Below are 21,452 nucleotides of genomic sequence, written 5' to 3'. Positions count from 1 at the left end.
CCTACTCAACCTCTCCCTCTAGCCCTGGCAACACCCATGTAAATATTTTCTGAATCCTTTCAAGCTTGACAATAACTTTCCTATAACATGATGCCCAGAACTGAACACAATACTGTAAATGTGGTCTCACCAACATCTTATACAACTGCAACATGACCTCCCAACTTCTATACTCAATACTCTGACTGATGAAGGCCAAAGTGCCAAAAGCCTTTTTGACCACCATATCTACCTGCGACTCAACCTTCATGGAACCATGCAACCGTACTCCTAGATCCCTCTGCTCTACAACACTACCCAGAGGCCGACCATTTACTGTGTTGGTGCTGCCCTTGTTCGACGTCCCAAAATGCAACACCTCACACTTCTCTGTATTAAATCCCATCAACCATTCCTCTGCCCACCTGGCCAATTGATCCAGATCCTGCTGCAATCTTTCACAACCATCTCAAGAGTCAAGAGTGTTTTATTGTCATATGTTCCGGACGGGGAAGATGAAATTCTTTCTTGCTGCAACACAACAGAATATGTGAATATGTAAACGGGGGAAGAGAAAAAAAGTTCAATAAATAACAAATACTAGACCAAGTGCAGACCCGTCTGTTCCCCCAACGTGCGGTTGTGGGGGGGGGGGGGGGGGGGGGGAGGCGGCATGCAGCGTCACACACTAACTATCCCCCCCCCCGCACTCACGCTAATTACCCCCCTTGATATTATATTAATATTATTAATTTGCTCCTTTTACCCCATAACCGCCCTATCCACTAACGCATAGCATAGCCCCCAAGTTGCAGTCACATCTAGAGAGGGGGGGGGGGGGGTGAGAGTGAGGGCAGAGAGAGAAGGGGCAGAGAGAGAGACACAGAGGGGCAAGAGGGATGGGGGGTGGAGAGGAGGAGAAGAGGGAGGGTGGGTGAGGGGGGGAAAGTGGGGGAGGAGAGAGAGGGGGAGAGTGAGGGGGAGAGAGAGGGGGTGCTGAGAGGGGGGAGCAGGGAGGGGAGGGAGTGGGGAGGGGAGGGGGTGTGGAGGGGAGGGGGTTTAGGGGAGGGAGGGAATGGAGGAGAGAGAGAGAGGGGGGAGGAGAGAGGGGGGGAGGAGAGAGGGGGGGAGAGAGAGGGGGGAGAGAGAGGGGGGGGGAGAGAGGGGAGAGAGAGAGGAGGGAGAGAGAGGGGGGGGAGAGAGAGTGGGGAGAGAGAGGGGGAGAGAGGGAGAGGGAGAGATAGAGAGAGGGAGAGAGAGGGGGAGAGAGAGGGGGAGAGAGAGGGGGAGAGAGAGAGGGGGAGAGAGAGAGCGGAGAGAGAGAGAGCGGAGAGAGAGGGGGGAGGAGAGAGAAGGGGGAGGAGAGAGAGGGGGGGAGAGAGAGGGGGGAGGAGAGAGAGGGGAGGAGAGAGGGGGGGAGGAGAGAGGGGGGGAGGAGAGAGAGGGGGGAGGAGAGAGAGGGGGGAGGAGAGAGAGGGGGGAGGAGAGAGAGGGGGAGGAGAGAGGGGGGGAGGAGAGGGGGGAGAGAGAGAGGTGAGGGGGAGAGAGGTGAGGGGAGGGGGAGAGGTGGGGAGCAGGGAAGGGGAGGGAGGGTGGGGGGTAGGGGTGTGTGGAGGGGAGGGGGGGGTTTAAGGGGAGGAACGGTGGGGGAGGGGAGGAGAGGGAGAAAAAGGGGAGAGAGGGGGAGAGGAGAGGAAAGGGGGGGAAGAGGGGGGGGGAGAAGGGGAAAGGAGAGTGGGGGGAGAGGGGGAGGAGGGGAGAGGGGGAGGGGGGGGGATGGGGAGAGAGGTGGGGAGAGAGCACCACTTCCTGGTTTTATAGTCCCTCCCCCTCCCTCCAGCAGGGGCAGCAGAGAGAATGGGGAATTTTGTAAAAACATTAATATCTCTGTCATATTTCATCAATGGGAAAAATCCTCGGCACACATGCGGCGGAGGGGGGCTCTGAGTGAGGTGGCCAAAAATGACGGCCGTAGGTGGCGGCGTTCTCTCGGAAATCGCAGCACAGGCCAAAAGCGGTCAAGAACAGAGATTTAGTAATATAGAAGATAGTGCAACCTTCACTAGTTTATCAAGGATTATAATCAGTTGGGCAAGGAGCCGAGGATTAGCTTGTGGAATTTAATTCAGATACGTGTGAATCTTCACAGTAAATGGTCCTGGCCTAGTTTGACTTGACAAATGCACCTTATACTTATCTGAATTAAACTCCACAAGCCATTCCTCGGTTCATTAGCTGAGGCAGCTACAATAACAAAGTAAATGGATAGGAAAGGTTTTGGAGGTATTTGGGCCAAAAGGAGGTAAATGGGACGAGGATAGTTTAGGACTAGCTTAGATGGGACATCTTGCAAGGTTCGCTTCTAAAATGGGCTGAAGGGCCTGAATGACTCAAATTACAATCATTGTTTAAAGCATCTATATTACTAAAAGTCTGATCTTGACCGCTTTTGGCACACTGTGGCGTGATTTCTGAGAGAACGCCGCCACCTACGACCGTCATTTTTGGCCACCTCGCTCAGATCCCCCCTCCACCTTTCGGGACTGGAGGATTTTTCCCATCGATGAAAAATCAGAGATATATTAATGTTTTTAAAAGATTTGCCATTCTCTCTGCTGCCCCTGCTGGTGGGAGGGGGAGGGACTATAAAACCCGGAAGTGGTGGGCCTCACAGTCTCTTCAAGATGGAGGAAGGCAGAGGGTCACGTTTTTCTGAGCTGTGAATAACACTGAACACATGTCTACTCAACTGTGAGTGCCCTTAATGTGGTTCTAAAATGCTTGCAAAAAGTGTCTATTGGTTCTAAAATGCTTGCAAAAAGTGTCTATTGGTTCTAAAATGCTTGCAAAAGGTGTCTATTGGTTCTAAAATGTTTGCAAAAAGTGTCTTTTTTGGTTCTAAAATGCTTGCAAAAAATGTCTATTGGTTCTAAAATGCTTGCAAAAAAACGCCTATTGGTTCTAAAATGCTTGCAAAAAAACGCCTATTGGTTCTAAAATGCTTGCAAAAAAATGCCTATTGGTTCTAAAATGCTTGCAAAAAATGTCTATTGGTTTTAAGCTTGCAAAAAATGTCTATTGGTTCTAAAATGCTTGCAAAAAGTGGCTCTATTGGTTCTAAAGCTTGCAAAAATATGTTTATTGGTTCTATAGCTTGCAAAAAGTGTCTCTATTGGTTCTAAAGCTTGCAAAAAGTGTCTCTATTGGTTCTAAAGCTTGCAAAAAATGTCTATTGGTTCTAAAATGCTTGCACAAAGTGTGTCTATTGGTTCTAAAATGCTTGCAAAAAGTGTCTCTTTTGGTTCTAAAATGCTTGCAAAAAAAGTCTATTGGTTCTAAAATGCTTGCCAAAAAAATGTCTATTGGTTCTAAGATGCTTGCCAAAAATGTCTATTGGTTCTAAAATGTTTTCTAAAAAAATATCTATTGGTTCTAAAATGCTTGCAAAATGTGTCTCTATTGGTTCTAAAATACTTGCAAAAAGTGTCTCTATTGGTTCTACAATGCTTGCAGAAAGTGTCTCTATTGGTTCTAAACTGCTTGCAAAAAGTGTCTCTATTGGTTCTAAACTGCTTGCAAAAAGTGTCTATTGGTTCTAAACTGCTTGCAAAAAGTGTCTCTATTGGTTCTAAACTGCTTGCAAAAAGTGTCTCAATTGGTTCTAAAATGTTCTCTAAAAAATATCTATTGGTTCTAAAATGTTTTCTAAAAAAATGTCTTGGTTCTAAAATGCTTGTGAAAAAAATGTCTATTGGTTCTAAAATGCTTGCAAAAAAATGTCTATTGGTTCTAAAATGCTTGCAAAAAATGTCTATTGGTTCTAAAATGCTTGCGAAAAAAATGTCTATTGGTTCTAAAATGCTTGCAAAAAAATGTCTATTGGTTCTAAAATGCGTGCAAAAAAAATGTCTATTGGTTCTAAAATGCTTGCAAAAAAAATGTCTATTGGTTCTAAAATGCTTGCAAAAAAATGTCTATTGGTTCTAAAATGCTTGCAAAAAGTCTCTATTGGTTCTAAAATGCTTGCAGATAGTATCTCTATTGCTTCTAAAGTGTGTGTGCGCGTCGTCTGTCTGTGCGTGCGTATGTATGTATGAGTGGCTGTATCTGTGTGTCTGTGGATGAGTGTGTGTCTGTATGAGTGTGTGTGTGTGTATGTGTGTGTCTGTGTGTGTGTGTCTGACTGTCTGCGTGAGTGTGTGTGTCTGCGTGAGTGTGTGTGTCTGCGCGAGTGTGTGTATGTCTGCGTGAGTGTGCGTGCATGCTCTGCTTGAAATGCTGTAAAATTGGCTTGGAGTGCTGTGAGGTTGGACTTGCGGCCTGCACTCCATGATGACTTGAGGTAAATTCTCAGATTTTCTGTTAAAATTTGACCGCTTAAATCTCTCTATATTAAAATTGTCTTTTTTTAAATATCAAAAGCAAAGTGTTATCAAGAGGCAGTGAGCAGCAGAACACAGCAAGAGACACAACAAAAAATAACTTAATAAATCTCATCTTTAACATTTAAATTGTTGTTATATTTTAAGTCATTCACATTTTAAACTATAATAAATCCTTTTTCCACTTGCCATGCCTGCGTGCTCTTCATCACAATAGTAACCTAATAAGCAGGAATGGTTGGCTGTCGGAGAGCCACTACGAGTGCATGGGGGGAGATGAATGCGTGTGGGGGAGGGGAATGGCATGGAGCAGAGTGGTGGGAGAAGAGAAGAGGGGTGACTGAGTGAACTGCCACCACCAGCTGTGAGTGTCTGGGCTGCCAGCCCACCAGCCTTAAGTGAAATGCCAGCCCACCAGCTGTAAGTGACTGAAGTGGCAGCCCACCACCCATGACTTAGTGAACTGCAAGTCCAAAAATCCATTCAGTCCACAATGTCCATACTAGCCCTCTGGAAACCAGTCCCTTCAGTGCACAACAGCCTGAGTGACTGAGCTGCCCGGCCAGAGTGACTGAGCTGCCCGGCCAGAGTGACTTATGTGCCAGCCCAAGAATCCATTCAGCCCACAATGTCCATACTAGCCCTCTGGAAACCAGTCCCTTTGACCCACAACACACACACTAGCGCTCCAGAAACCCCCCCACTGGCCAGCAATATTGGAATTGGTGGAGAGGTGGAATATTGCGTTGGGGGACCAGCCCTCCCATGTGAAGCTGGGACCCAACGGGTCCCACTTAGTCTAGTTTCTTTATATTCATCTAGATCTCATACTGTATTTCCAAATAAAAAAATCAATACAATGAAAAGCTATTGATAGGAAGTTTATTCTTTATATTGAAAAACTTCCCTACCTAGGATGTAATACATGTTTGTTGATTATTGTTACAGTACAGGTAGGTTTCCTTATACAAGGCATATATGGATTTATTTTACTGAACTTGATCCATCTCAGGAGAAGTACGTGGTGTATTTTGTAAGCAATGAACTCAAGCACTTGTCAGGAACTCAGTGGCCGTATCTCTCTCTTCAACTAGTTCGGTAGCAGTGGTTTTCATCCTCTCACAGGAGAAGTCATTGATTAACAAACAGTCGACAATCTTCCAAGTTTTATTCTGGAACAAAGGCAAACAATTAACATAAATAACCAACATTCAGAGGTCCGGAAGTGAACGGCTGCGGCTCGCCTGCAGTCCGTTTGTCTTTACTTTTTTGTGTTGTTTTTTTTCGTTTTGTCTAGTTAAGTTTTTGGTTTTTAGGTTGTGTTTATGTGGGGGGGGGGGGGGGGGTTGAAACGGGGCTTGCTGTCTCTCCCTTCGGGGGAATGCGACTTTTTTGTCGTATCCCCCTTCTCTGCCTCCGTCTGCGCTGAGGCCTAATGGCGGAGCTGGCGACCTCGAGACTCCAGAGGCAGCCAGTCAGGACTCACCCTGGGCTCGCTCCCATGAGGTCGGACCAGCTCGGGGCTGGAATGGCGCTCCCGTGAGGGGCTGTGACGCTCCCGTGAGGGCGGCCTGACGAGGGGCTGAGACTCTCCCGTGAGGGGCTGTGGCGCTCCCGTCGGAGCGGCCCATCCCGAGGGTGGAATGGCGCTCCCGTCGGAGCGGCCCAGCTCGAGGGAGGAACGGCACTCCCGTCGGGGCGGCCCAGCTCGAGGGTGGGATGGTGCTCCCGTCGGAGCAGCCCAGCTCGAGGGTGGAATGGCGCTCCCGTCGGAGCGGCCCAGCTCGAGGGAGGAACGGCACTCCCGTCGGAGCGGCCCAGCTCGAGGGAGGAACGGCACTCACGTGAGGGCGATCCGGCTCGGGGCTGGAACAGTGCTCGGGTGGCTGGGACGGCGTTCTGGCGGCTATGACCTGAGTCCGGGTTTCAGCCGCGGGCCAGCAGCTGCGTCCGCTGGACTGGAGGGCGGCAGCTTAGACCACCCCGGGCCGCGGTGTTTGAGCCGGCCCGTTTGCGGGGTTCGGTGAGCCGCGGGACTGTTTGTACCATCGCCCGGTGGGGAATCGCCTCAGCGCAGAGGGAGAAGAGGAGGGAAGAGACTGCAGCCCTAAGATTTTTGCCTCCACCACAGTGAGGAGGTGCTTGGAGGATACACTGTGGTGGATGTTAATTTGTGTTTAGTGTTGTTTATTATTGTATGATGTATGTATGACTGCAGGCACGAAATTTCGTTCAGACCGTAAGGTCTGAATGACAATAAAGGAATTCAATTCAATTCAATGAAGTATTTCTCACTAGAATTGTAAGCAGCCACAGCCTATTCCAGTTCTCAATTTGAAATTATTCAGAAACTGATTCATTTCATTACCTTGTTTGTGCTATTTTAATGAAGGCAAGAAAAGTTTACCTTGATTTTAACTGGGAAAGAATAGATCAGGTCATTGGGAATATTGTATGCATTTCCATCAGAAATCACCCCCATCGACACCCATTCACCCTGGGGAGGAAAAAAACATCAAAAATCACAAATATTCAACTATGTAAAAAGATTCAACCTCTCACAAATATCCTAAATGGGCATAATGTTGAGATAATGACTAGAGACTGCAGATGCTATAATCAGGTACAAAACCCAAAGCAGGACTTCAACACAAAACGTCGACTATTCCTGCCTCCACACATGGTGTCTGACCTGCTGAGTTCCTCCAACAGTTTTTATTGCACCAGGAATGTTTGCTTTAGACTTGCTTTTCATACAATTCTTGTTTATTGATAATCTAAAAATCATGATAAAACACGTTGTCTAAACCAATCAAAAAGTGATGACAATTTGTCGACCATTGTCAATCCTTTCATTGTTGGGATACTGGATGGACTTTCACTGTCTGCATTTCTGAGCTTCAAGCTGCAATACAAGTTGAAACTATGCTAGTGCTGGAAACTGAATTTGTGCATATGTTGGAGAGTTACAGGCACAGATCAGAATGGAAAATAATAAATAGAAATCATATTTTTAATGTCGCTAAATATCCTCAATGATAATTTCTGCCCCAAGATAGCCTTGCAAAAATGTTTTTGCAAGACGTGAAACTGATGGCCTTATTCAAATGAAACTCATGGAACAGTTTCATTTTACAAGCCTTATATTGGAGTTTCATTTTCCTGTAATGCAACAACCTCAAAGCTCAGGAAGGACAAATGAATCAATGCGGCAAGTTTCTTCCGCAAACCTCACTTCATCTTTCCCATTCAGAGTTTCCTCATTCAACAACTAATTCAGTCTCATCAGTAACTCATATTATGAAAATATCATTGATTAATACAGACTTGGCATTGTCACTCAGTACCTAGATGCACCTTTTTCTAGCAGTATTGAAACATCACTTCCGTTGTCTCGAGTGCCCATCCGAACACATCATAATCATAGCGATTGTATCTGATTGCACCATCACAAATAACAAGGGTCCCGGCAGTACATCAGAGAAACTTCCAACAAAAACATCCTTTCATCACTATTATCTGTCCCCTATCACTAAGCCAATTTTGGATCCAATTAGCCAGCTCACCTTGGATTCCATGTGCTTTGACTTTCTAGACCGGCTTACCATGCTGGATCTTGTCAAATGCATTAGTAATCAGAGAAAGAAAAAGCAGTAGTTTGCCCCAAAAAGGATAAAAAAGTGCTGGAGTCACTCGATGGGTCAGGCAGCATCTCTGAAGAACACGGATAGATGACATTTTGGGTCGGGGTCTTTTAGTCTGAAGAAGAGTTCTGACCCAAAATGGCACTTATCCATGTTCTCTAGAGTTGCTGCCAGACCCACTCAGTTACTCCAGCACTGTGCCTTTTTCGTAACCAGCACCTGCAGTTCCTTGTTTCTACTTTGCCCCAGTTAGCTAGCGTACCTCAGGAGTGCCAAACCAGATGTCCTTCATGTGATCAGAGATGGCCTTAGCAGCCGACATTGCACTGGAAAGCTTCCTGGCCTTAATCACCGCAGCACCACGCTGCTGGATGGTCTGTGGGAAGAAACGGTCATCAACACTTGCAGCATCAGTCATAACTGGGAGACAAACATAATCCACTCTCGCTCCTCAATGCATCTGTTCCTTGAGCAGGTCCACTGGCTCTGCTGATCCACTTAACTTTGACAATCACAAGAAACCGATATTTGCTGGTGCACGAAAGAGGAGATGAATAAATAAATACCAAAAAACTTTTAAAACAGCAGAACTGAAAACAGGAACATCAGAGGAAGTGGCTTCACACCACTGAAGTTGAATGGATAATTTGAAGGGAAAAAAAACAATTTGGAAGGCAGTAGAGTCTGGTCGAACGTCAGAATCAAAACACAAAATAACTAGATGATTAAAGCAAGCAAAAATATATTTAAAAAATACCCTAATCATTCCAGTCCAAGAGCCATTATAGAGATTTAAAAAAAATTTTTTTTTTAAACAGCCGCATTATATTGTGTTAAAACGTCATGCCTAACAATAGAGTTAATGGCATGGTTTAAAATCAAGTAATGCCCACACATGATTTAAACAGACAGGTACACGGATGTTACAGGACAAGAGGATACGATTTCAGTTACTGCATTCACTGCTGGAGATAGAAGAGCAATTTCTAAAAAATAACAAGTTTGCACCAATTCCAGTGGTTTAGGGTTTTTTTTAAAAAATAAACTAGTATTCTGGCTATTTAACAGAAATTATATCAGAATGCAAGCCATGGACCAGGAATACAAACTGTTTAAAACCTGTGTTCATCTGGAGACTTGTCCAAAATCTGTACGAGCTGCAATAGTGCTTTGCTGTTTATAACCTTAGTTTGCACATGGCTATTGACATTTCCTTCCAAATGCTACAATGATCAGAGAGAAGTTACTGCGGGTTTACACAATAGGGATGGAAGAGAAACAAAATACCTTATTAAAATTTCATATCCAATTTTGAAAGAAAATAAATTGTAGGTCAATCCATTGATGTAAAATATTGACAGGAATCTGAGAAGGAACTACTGCCTATTCATCCATCTACATGTGCAGATGCACAGATTGATTTTCTTAATACAGGTCAACCAACCATTTTCCAGCAACTGATAGTCCAGCAAACAGATAAAATGGCAATGCTCTGGAGGCAAGTGTGGTGGACCAGTAACTCCAAATATTTACAAGCATGCACTTACTTACTTTAATAAAGTCGTTCTTCAGCCAGTTATCATCCTTGATGGCAGCAGAGACACTCATTTCCTTTCCATCACATTTCACAGTGGCATGATTTACATCAGGATATTGAGTAGAAGAGTGATTGCCCCAGATTATGACATTCTTGACATCGTTTGATGGTATACTCAATCTAACTGCAATCTAAACAATGTTGGAATAAAAATCATCAACAAACAGAATTTGTGGAATGAACAGCAAAAGCAAAACATTTCAACTTTTCAAAGCACCACAAACTGAAAAGCTAGGACAGTGGATGTGGTCCACATGGATCTTAGTAAGGCATTGATAACATGCCTCGGGTAGGCCGAGCTAGAAGATTAAGATGCATGGGATCAGCAGTGACATGATAGTTTGGATTCAGAACTACCGATGAGATAGTGGGTAGTGGTGGAAAGGTGTCATTCTTGTTGGAGGTTTGTGACCAGTGGAGTTCCGCAGGGATCTGTGCTGGGACCGCTATTGATTGTGACAAATAAATGACTGGGATGTAAATATAGATGGGTTGGTTAGTACGTTTACCAATATTGGAGAAGTTGCGGATAGCGAGGAAGGTTGTTAAAGCAATCAGTGTAATTGAAGAAGGTTCTTGACCCGAAACGTCACCTATTCCTTCGCTCCATAGATGCTGCCTCACCCGCTGAGTTTCTCCAGCATTTTTGTCTACCTTTGATTTTTCCAGCATCTGCAGTTCTTTCTTAGTGCGATTAAAATCAGTTATAGATATGGGCTGTGAAATGGCAGACCGTTTAATCCGAGCCCTTTGGTAGGTCAAATGCTTGGGGCAGGTGTACAGTTAATTGCAATCCCCTTAACAATATTGCTGTACAGTGCGACCTCAGGGTCCAAGTACATAACTCCCTGAAATTGGTAACATATAGATGGGGTTAGATAGGCACATTGATATGCAGAGAATTGGGGGGATATGCAGCATATCTGGAGAGAAGGAATGGGAGACGTTTCGGGTCGACCTGAAGAAGGATCTCGACCCAAAATGTCACCCATTCCTTCTCTCCAGAGATGCTGCCTGTCCCGCTGAGTTACCCCAGCATTTTGTGTCCGTCTTCAGTGTAAACCAGCATCTGTGTTTAGCTACAACATGGGGTGGGGGGGGGGGGGGGGCGATATGGATCACGTGCAGACAGAGGGTAATAAGTTGGCATCATGTTTGGCACAAACATTGTGGGCCTAAGGGCTTGTTCCTGCGCTTGCTGTACTGTTCTGTTATTTAAATTGAGATCAACATGAATATTTTTGTTTTTTGCAAATGTAAAATTGTTCCATGGTCTTTCTTCAAATGTAGAATATTGCCCCAACATTCACCCACAACTTCCAACTAAGCACTCCAGCACAACAATCTCCTCAAAGAAATGTGTCACTAAAACCATCAGGGGTACCGCCAACAATGGCTGCCTCGCCAACAGTCTGTCTGTCCTTTCCTTCTTTGTGTCTGTTTTGTGGTTCGACTACCCCGACCACGGAAGAATAAAGAGGAAGAAGACTGGACCTTATTGCCTTCCATCACAGTGAGGAACGTGGGGAATCCGGTGTGGTGGATGTTTATGTTAACTGTTATGTAGTTGTGTGTCTTGTTGCTTTTGTTTTAGTATTGCTGTATGGTAATTCGAATTTCACTGTACCTTAATTGTGACAATAAACTGACCTTGAAACTTTGAAAGGGCAGACCCACAAATGAGGAGAATTTTTGGAAGACAATTACATTCACAAACATGCCGCCATGTTTAAGGTCTGCAAACACTTGCATTTTTGAATGTTGAAGTGGATATTAGAGATTACCTGAGCCCTCGCTCTGTTGTGGTCCAAGCGGGTCAGGCAAAAGAAATTCTCTTTTGGAATCGACGGTGCAGACTTCAGCGCAATCAAACAATTGGTATTGGCTGGGTTGCCCACCACAAGGACCTGGGAAAAATACATTTAGCTTTTTTATTGTAACACAAAGTGGGGCAATTAAAGAACTGGTCATCATAAACACAGGCCATCACGTCAGGTCAAATGTACAACCATTATCTATTTAGGTTAAATATTTTTCAATCGCTGCATTTAATATAAAAAAAAAGAACATGGAACGTGTTTGAGATGACCGTTAAAACTTGCTTCTTGGACCAAGCTATCGATCATCTGACCCATTAACTTATTTTGTTCAATATCAGAGTTTGGTTGTGATCATTGCTGTAATGCAGTGATATCAACATTTTATTCTACCCAAGGCTATATATAAACCCAGACCCGCAATCTTTATCGCCAAGGGTCATGAAGTGACTTCACACTTTAAGACACTCGGCCAGAATCAGGGTGTGTTTTAAATGGAAGTCTTCACAACATCTCCTCCCGCGAACATCTCCCCACACAGTGTTTCTTTTCTAATTGATCATCAGCTCGCCGACCACGATCACTCATTCACACCAGTTTTATATTATCATGTTTTTGCATCCACTCCCTACACACTAGAGGCAATTTACAGATGCCAACTTACAAGTTAACTACCAAATCCACATGTCTGGGATGGGGAAGGAAACCCATGCGGTCACAGGGAGAGTGTGCAAACGCCATACAGACCGCACCCGAGGTCAGGATGGAATCCGGCTCCGAGACAGCAGCACTACCAGCTGCGCCACTGTGCTGCCCTAACTGTACCAAGTTATGGACCTTCAATGAGACCTGCAATTCCTCCAGCTGTTCAGTAGGCTTAAACAAGCATGCCTTCATTCCCAACGAGCCCTTGCTTTTCCAAGTACGTTGTTTGAATATTTATTTTCAGTAACTCTTTTCCATGTAACTATATTGTTCTATTTGACATACTTTATATTCAGGCTGCTTGGCACCATAGAAAACCTAGATGGCCACGTCAAACCAAACCTGTGGCTGCCTGGATGAATTATCTGATGACCCAGTCCCTTGTATCCAGAGTAAAGGAAATAGAAAGTTGACTTGAATGTACTGTTAAAAACACGGATCTAGGTGTAGTTGATGGGCTGAACTTTCAGCATTCAATAGACTATAGGTGCAGGAGTAGGCCATTCGGCCCTTTGAGCCAGCAGCCATTCATTGTGATCATCCACATTCAGTACCCCGTTCTTGTCTTTTCCCCACATCCCTTGACATATCTTTAAGAGCTCTATCCAACTCTCTCTTGAAAGCATACAGAGAATTGGCCTCCACAACCCACTGTGAAAACGTTTTTCCTCATCTCTGTTCTAAATGGCTTACCTCGTATTCTTAAACTGTGGCCTCTGGTTCTGGACTCCCCCAACATCGGGAACACGTTTCCTGCGTCTAGCGTGCCCAAACCCTTAACAATCTTATATTTCAATAAGATCCCCTCTTATCCTTCTAAATTCCAAAGTATACAAGCCCAGCCGCTCCATTCTATTAACATATGACAGTCCCGCCATCCTGGGAATTAATCTGGTGAATCCACGCTGTACTCCCTCAATAGCAAGAATGTCCTTCTTCAAATTTGGAGACCAAAACTGCACACAATACTCCAGGTGTGGTCTCACTAGGGCCCTGTACAACTGCAGAATGACCTCTTTGCTCCTTTACTCAACTCCTCTTGTTATGAAGGCTAACATGCCATTCGGTTTCTTCACTGCCTGCTGTCCCTTATCACATTTCCAGCACTTTACTTTCACACGTTCAAATGCACTTACATATTTTTCCTTATTACTCCTATTTTATACTGTTTACAAACATGGCTTACTTGACTTGTCATCCAGTTCATTGAAATCACATAGAGTTGGGCAGAATTCTTGTTACCTTGACCGTTTTCTTGGCAAACTTGTCCAGAGCAGAGCCCTGGGATTTGAAGATTCTCACGTTAGCCTGCAGCAAATCTTTCCGTTCCATTCCTTCCCGGCGTGGCATTGAGCCCACTAGAATCGCAACATCAATGGCCTGAAAAGCTACATCCTCCTTGTCAGTTGCAATAACCTCTGCAAGGAGAAGGTTTACATTAAAAGGAATCTGATCACAATGACCACACATTTGTTTAAAAATCAACCCCAGTTAATAACATCCCAAATTTAGCAGAGCATTTGAGCGGCTTGGCAGAGGAGCGTGTGGCCTGGGAATAACAGAGGGCTGGGCAGGGTGTAACCTTCAAGTATGTTGACAATTATCCTCCCCGGTCAGTGACATTCAGTGTTCCCACCGATATAATCAATACTGCTTTAATTGTGGGATGCCGAACAGTGAGAGCAGCTTGCCATCATTTATTTTATCGTGAAGAGTAGTGACATTTGTAGAACACGAGTATTTAAGGACAAGGGACAACAGCCTAGGAAATCTTTGTCAACATTCACCTTAAGAACCTGGGACTTCGAGAGTTTCTAATCTGTGCCTCCTTTACGGAGAGCTAAGTAACGAACATCACTCCTCATTGAGAGACAACGTGCTGGAGTAACTCAGTGGGTCAGGTAGCATCCATGGAGAATATGAATTGTGATGTTTCGGGTCAGGACCTTTTTTCAGACTTCGTATCCATGTTCTCCAGAGATGCTGCCTGACCCGCTGGGTTACTCCAGCTGTTTTTTCGTAAACCAGCAGTTCCTCGTTTCTCCATCACTTCTCGTTCTAAAACTGGATTACTGAGAAATGATTCAATGACAATGGATAAGCAACAGTGATGGGATATCAGCCACTTGCATCTGGACTTCAAAAGTTTAATCCATTTGAGGTAAACCGGAAAAAGTATTCATAGGCTATACTTTAAACAAATAATATGCATCCTATAAAGATCCAGGTATAGTTTACATAATTCCCAAAGGAATAGTGACAAGCAACCAAAATCAGACCTCCCAGAATAATTACAAATATTATAGCAGAGGAAAAAAGTATCAACAAGACAAAACAATTCAGCAGGGAAATGAAAAGCATTGATCCTGTGCACTGGAGGATTACAAATTCTTCAAAAAGGATGCAAAGATGAGTCCAACAACAATGCAATTTAACCAAATCAAGTCAATATCTCTGGACACTTGGACAACTATAGATGAATAAGGGAATGGATGGATTTGTCAGAACCATCACTTTAAACAGCTTTTCCTTTGAAAAGCAATGGTTAATAATAAGAATGCAGTTAATGCTATGCATTATGGATTAAGGTAGAAATTGATGAAGAATCTGGAATACGAGTGAAGAGGCTGGTGCGATCAATGGAGCCTGTTCAGCAGGAATGTGACGTCGTCTCAGAATGGAACCAGTGGTGGGGAACGGCTGTGTTTCATTGGAGCAAAGTTATGACCGATGTACAGGGCCCAGGCACGAGTATTGCCGTGCAGTACATGGTGAGCAGATGTGTTCCATGAGACTAACTAATTCACGATGACAGGACAGTGTGAAATGATGGATGAAATCAGGACAGTCAAAATGATGGATGAAATCATGCAGAATCATGGGCTTAACGGTGCTCAATTTAAAAGAAATCAAAAGAATTTAACAGAAATTTTGTTCAAAAGGTTTTAGCCACAACAAGAATATAGGAACACTTTATGAAGGTGCAAAAAAGATTTGCTGGAACACATCCACTGTGGTGTACATGTCACGTGGATAATCAGAACCAGGTTCTTTCACCCCCTACTGGAGAGAAAATGTTGAAAGGAAGGTTACTGTAATGGCAGTTTTTTAAAAACGTTCTCAAAATCCAATTTCGAGTACGATTTGAAGGTATAGCCTAACACACTCACAACACACATAAGACAGCAAAGATTAATCTTCCAGATGTAGTTTCTTGATTAATTAGTCATTTATTGAAATAATACAAAACAAAGAAATAACTTCTAACTTTCTGACCTTAATCGCTGTTCCATTCACGTCATATAAATTACATAAAACTTCTGCTTATAAAGGTGTGTCGTCTCGTAACGTGTGTGTCGTGATCATGGTAGAAAACATTTCCCCTCATACTCCGCCACAAAACTAAAACTTCTAATCTGCGAGTCTGCGCGAGACTCCAACAAAAACCCACTCCGACTACGTATCAAATCCCACCTATAACAGTACAGGCAGATAGCTAAAACTAAAGATATCAGACATGATAATAATAACTTAAGCTTAATGGCTCCTACAGTTATACAAGTTATTTAAATCAAGAAGAAACAATGTTTAAAATACATTTGGACAGGTACATGCATAGGGAAGGTTTAGAGGGATATGGGCCACACACAGGCAGGTGGGACCAGTAGACAAACTGTTCACCCTCCTACCATCCGGCAAGCGCTACCGCAGCATGCGGTGCAAAACCACCAGATTCAAAAACAGCTTTTTCCCTCAGGTCATCAGACTACTCAATACACTCAAGAAAATTCCATGAACATTACACAAACAAAGACCAACTGACTGTCAAATTAATTTTAACTCAATGTCTGCAGTATGCTATTTGCACTTTTCTATATTGCACCTTTTATTATTGCACCTTAATAACATACCTCAATATGTTACTACACTCTGGCACACTGTGTATATTTATATAATGTATATGTCCATTGTCTATCTTTATTGGTATATTGTCTGTCTGTCTGTGTTATAAATATTACTTGCACATTTGGAGTATGGGGAAACGCAATTTCAATCCTCTGTGTAACTACTTGTTGCATTATTTGAATTGACAATAAAGTTTACTTTGACTTTGACTTGACTTTGACTAGACGGGGCATGTTGGTCGGTGTGGCAAGTTGGGCCAAAGGGCCCGTTTCTATACTGCATGACTATGACTAAAATAATACATCAGCAGTTACTGGCACAGAGAACCAAAAGAAGAGCACAGGGCAACAGAGCAAACATGTTTCACTCAATACAGGGTCATAACCTGAAAGTCGGCAGCTTAATGGATGATAGAATCATTCAACTGAAAATTGGATGAATATGTGAAGGTAGAATGTGAAGGTTTACTGAGGGAGCAGCAGACAACTCTACAGGTTCAACCTATGGGAACGGCATGTTGTAAAACATTAACCACGCGGTCAATACTAGACTGTCCGTATCACAAATGGCCTTGTGTTATTAACAATCTATAAACATGCTTGACAACCGTTGCACAAGGGAAACACCCTTGTGCAACAGAACAGGGCAATACTTCTAAAACGATATGATCATGTTATCAATAGCAAACTTAAGCAAGTACAAATTATAGCCAGTTTAACAAATATTCCCCCACTCACAGGAAGCAGAAATAAAAATTTCTGTATTTAAAATAGAAAACAAAATAGGTGCATTAATGTTCTGCCAATTTTAAGTTACGGTTAAACACCCATCATCTACTTACTCTTCACCAGTGGAATAGCACAGTCCTGAATTTCCATCACCACTCCATCCAGCACCGACATCATGGGTGTAATGTCAAGCAGCACCAGAACAAGTGCCTTTGGAAGTCATACAAACAAAATCAGTTCTGCATCAGCCCAGAGCACTGTATCTCTAAACTAAACTAAACACACAAGACTGTACCCCAATTCAAGTGAGTTAGATTTAGCTCTTAGGGCTAAAGGAATCAAGGGATATGGGGAAAAAGCAGGAAGGGCTTGTACTGATTTTAGATGATCAGCTATGACCATAAATGGCCTGCTCCTGCAACTATTTTTATGTTCTATGTTTCTACTTAATTTAACACAACTTCATCAAATTATTGCAGATAGAGACAAAACCAGTTTAGACAATTGGGCTAAACAACCAACCATTCAGTCCAATGTCTGCCTTGTATCTGGCACTGATTTTTAAAATACAGCGTTAGAATACCAAATAAATTGAAAGCATCATGTTTTCTCTACCTCTCCTCCAGTAAAGTTATGCTCTACAATAAACAATGTGGTATTATGTTGGCAGGACAAAGACTACTCAAACAAGTGTATTAAAAGTAAATGTTACCTGGTCTTTTCCAAAAACATCACCCTTTGCAATGTTAAAGATGAGGGAATAGGCTATCTGACCAGCAGCGCCAGTTATAAGAACTTTAAGAGGTTCCGCCTGAAAGAGAAATTGAATGAAAATAAAAGGTGAACAATGAAAAAAAATCTGGCTTCCAGCAAGCTTTGAAGGACTGCACGGCAATCATTAGATTATGCTATTTTACACTGTTAAACATTTAAATAGTTCCATGTGTTTGATATGGATATAATAAACTAAATGCATAAATTAAAAAATGGTATAGTTAAACCCGCAACTTTGATGTATCAAAGTAAACCGGAATCAACTTTTGATGTTGCAGTGACCACAGGACTGAAGCTACACTAAGATTTATACCAACTATTCTCAACCTAATTAATCTATGACACTCTCAGCCTTTCTGTAGTGCCCTTGCAATGGAAAAATCAAAGAATATATCAGTGGAAGAGATCAAAACAACTATTTATAACAGATTGCACACCAAAGTTGTTGTTAATCAAATACAATATTGAGCCCAGGATAAATCATTACAATCCACAAGCTTGTGCCTGGTGAATAAAGGTTCTGGTTCTCCCAGCAGCCAATACCTTGGAAGCTCTCATAATTTAAGTGAAGGTCACAGAGTGGATGGTTGATGAATGTTTCCACAACATTTATTCATCTTGCAGGATCTGGGTGGCACTGCCATTGAAGTGATAATGAAGAACCATTTATCAGACCACCTGCCAAAGCTACTCCCAAGAAGCTGCTGAGTGTAGGATTGAAACTCAGTGCAGGCTCTCCCCGGGTTACAGCACGGGTCCATTCCCGTTAACTGTTTAACACAAGTGTGTTTGCAAGTTGCAAGTGTGGTCACAAGCAGATCTCCCAGTCGGTGCCTTCAGGCCCTCAGCTGCCAGCAAATCCATCATGCTCACGTCCCAAACACTCGCACATATGTACGGGTTGTATACAAGTCAGGCATTCATAACTTGTGGAGGACCTGGTTTGTGTTTTCAAATCAAAGCGTTAGGAAACTTGGAAGGGTCAATAGACGATAGATGCAGTTCTATATAGATGCATCAGATGCAATAAATTCTCCAATTTCCAGTAGCCCTTGCTGTCTCCTCCCCTTCTCAGCTCTCCCTCAGCCCTCTGGCTCCTCCTCTTCCTTTCTTCTTCCCGCCCCCCCCCCCCCCCCAGCCTGAATCAGTCTGAAGAAGGGTTTTGGTCTGAAACGTTGCCAATTTCCTTCGCTCCATAGATGCTGCCGCACCCGCTGAGTTTCTCCAGCAATTTTGTCTACCTTCGATTTTCCAGCATCTGCAGTTCTTTCTTGAACAGATGCAGGAGTAGGCCATTCAGCGCTTCGAGCCAGCACCGCCATTCAATGTGATCATGGCTGATCATCCACAATCAGTACTGGGTTCCTGCCGTCTCCCCATATCTCCTGACTCCGCCATCTTTAAAAGTTCTATCTAACTGTCTCTTCAAAGCATCCAGAGAATTGGCCTCCACTGCCTTCTGAGGCAGAGAATTCCGCAGACTCACAACCCTGTGAAAAAGCTTTTCCTCATCCCCGTTCTAAATGGCTTACCCTTTATTCTTAAACTGTGGCCCCTGGTTCTGAACTCCCCCAACATCAGGAACATGTTTCCTGCCTCCTTTTCTGAACACTTTCAAGCTTGACAATATCTTTCTTATAACATCTGGCATGTTTCTAGCTGCCAATTTCAAATCAGCAACGTTTTTAATTAAAAACATCCACAATAAGCGATTTGCTTGGAGTTTCCATTACATGGAAACAATAAAGAATATTGATGCAACATCAAACCCAGAGCACAGGAACAGGCCCTTCAGCCCACAATGTCTGTGCCGAACATGTCAAGTTAAACTAATCTCCTCTACCAGCACATGGTCTCTATCATTCAATTCTCTGCAGATCCATGCACATATCTGCATATCCATCCAATCTCGTCCACCACCAACCCTGACAGAACGTGCCAGGCACTGTGGAAAAACCCATGTAAAGAAACTTTGCTCCATTCACCTTCAAGCTATGCCCTGTAGTCTTTAACATTTAGACAATAGGTGCAGGAGTAGGCCATTTGGCCCTTCGAGCCAGCACCGCCATTCAATGTGAGTACCCCGTTCAATCAGTACCCCGTTCCTGCCTTCTCCCCATTTCCCCTGACTCCGCTATCTAGCTCTCTCTAGAAAGCATCCAGAGAACCTGAGGCAGAGAATTCCACACTCACCATTTCTATCAAGGGAAAGAGGATATGACTGTTTACCCTATATATCTTTAATGAACCATTAAAATATTACAACCAAATCATGCTCTGATCTGCTGAAGGACACTGACCAAATGTAAGTTATTTTAGTTTAGTGATACAGCACAGAAACAGGCCCTTCGGCTCACTGGGTCCAACCAGCCAGCGATCCCCACATATTAACACTATCCTACACACACTCGGGACAATTTTTACATTTACCAAGCCAATTAACCTACATACCTAAATTTAAAACAAGTGTTGGAGATGACATGCAGTAGACCACATGTCCCTGCAAATTTGCTGCAATTTAATGAAATCATGGATTATCTGACCTTGATTTCAGCCCGATTACCAATTCTCAAATCTGCTGTAAACCAATTTTAAATCCCACACCCCCGTGTGCACTTAACGCAGTATATGGAGTCCTGCAGGATGCGCAGTCTCAGAAAGGAAATACATCTCAGTTTTAAATGAGATGATTCCTAACCTTAGACTCTGTCATCTGTTCCCAGTTTAGTCTGTAGAGGAACTAACTCACGTTCAAGATCCGGCATAAACAAATTATATAAATTAGACATCAATTGCATAATATTCTAAAAAGATTGCAAAAAAAGCAAAACATTAGTACAAAACCATAATTTAAAAAAACGAGTCCATTGCGTCAGAGTGGGCTGTAGTCTGTTGTCAAGGATTTGGGTTGTGTGGGCGATTTTGTACCTCCTGCCTGATGAAACTTGACAGCATCCACTGTCAAACACCCTCAGAATCGTATTTTTCCGACAGGTACATCGAACAAGCACAGGGCCATACACACACCCTCATCCCAGGCAAGGTCACAGTCTCATCATGCATAACACTACCAATGAGATTTTATTTTACAGCCAAGATATATAGACTTACAACACATCTCCTTCTGGCTCTTATATAATTTAACTGCAATGAACAAATTGCTAGTTATACACAATTTAGTTTGTCAACTCAATTCATAAACCCCCACTTGCAAAGGCCTTGTGTGGAGACCCCTGAGCACTGTGCGGCATTAATTCATATTAACACAGCAGATATGCGTAGACACAGACCGACAGACAGAGCGGGGCCATCGGCCGCGGCTGCAGCTGCAGCTACAGCTCACACCGCCCGCAATACACGGCTGACCGCCACCCCGCAGCTAACGGACCGGGGCTGCGGGCTTTACACTGTGTTCAAACACGGTGTTATGTCTCCGGAGGACGGTGCCTTTCCCCTAACCGGGCCCGGAGCCGCAGCGATACCCACCATGATGTTGTCGCCGCCGCCGGGAGGTCACCTCTGTCCGTCTGCACCAGGGACCCGCACCGTCACGTGCCCGCCGCCCGCCCGCGTCACGTGTCCGCCCGCGGCACTCTGGGAGCTGTAGTCCGCAACGGGGGAAGGCCAAGGCAATGTCCGCCAATGCCGACTACAACCCCCACAGTGCAGCGCGACCTCTTGCTCTATCCGGTTACCAAGCCGCGCAGGAAAACATCAATAAATTGCCCGTGGTGGAAGAATTGATATTTGTTTCTGAAATGGCGGTTGATTGTGTTAAATTCCCCCCCCGTTTGTTTGTTTGTTCCTCCGTTGGCTTTTTTCAAGGACGCACTTGTTTATGTTATATGGCGGATGGATCGATATCCCCCGGACAGGGAGTGAGAAGCGGCGCTGGCGGTGCACTCCCTGTCCGGGGGAAG

At 43.9% G+C, this 21,452-nt stretch overlaps 1 protein-coding gene across 1 annotated transcript; it reads right to left on the bottom strand.

Moving 5' to 3' along the window:
* Window positions 1-5,226: 5,226 nt before the first annotated feature.
* Window positions 5,227-21,125, bottom strand: mdh1 (malate dehydrogenase 1). Its single transcript, XM_033026313.1, has 9 exons — window positions 21,019-21,125; window positions 17,471-17,569; window positions 16,872-16,968; window positions 13,367-13,542; window positions 11,387-11,509; window positions 9,557-9,733; window positions 8,268-8,381; window positions 6,769-6,858; window positions 5,227-5,533 (listed from the first exon to the last, which is right to left on the bottom strand). Exons 1-9 carry the CDS (start codon window positions 21,019-21,021, stop codon window positions 5,408-5,410), a joined length of 1,005 nt encoding a protein of 334 aa, XP_032882204.1. The 5' UTR covers window positions 21,022-21,125; the 3' UTR covers window positions 5,227-5,407.
* Between the last annotated feature and the right edge of the window lie 327 nt (window positions 21,126-21,452).

Source organism: Amblyraja radiata, chromosome 8 (assembly GCF_010909765.2).
Source record: "Amblyraja radiata isolate CabotCenter1 chromosome 8, sAmbRad1.1.pri, whole genome shotgun sequence".
NCBI lineage: Eukaryota > Metazoa > Chordata > Chondrichthyes > Rajiformes > Rajidae > Amblyraja > Amblyraja radiata.
Note: the sequence above shows the minus strand (reverse complement) of the source record. Positions and strands in the feature narration are given on the sequence as shown.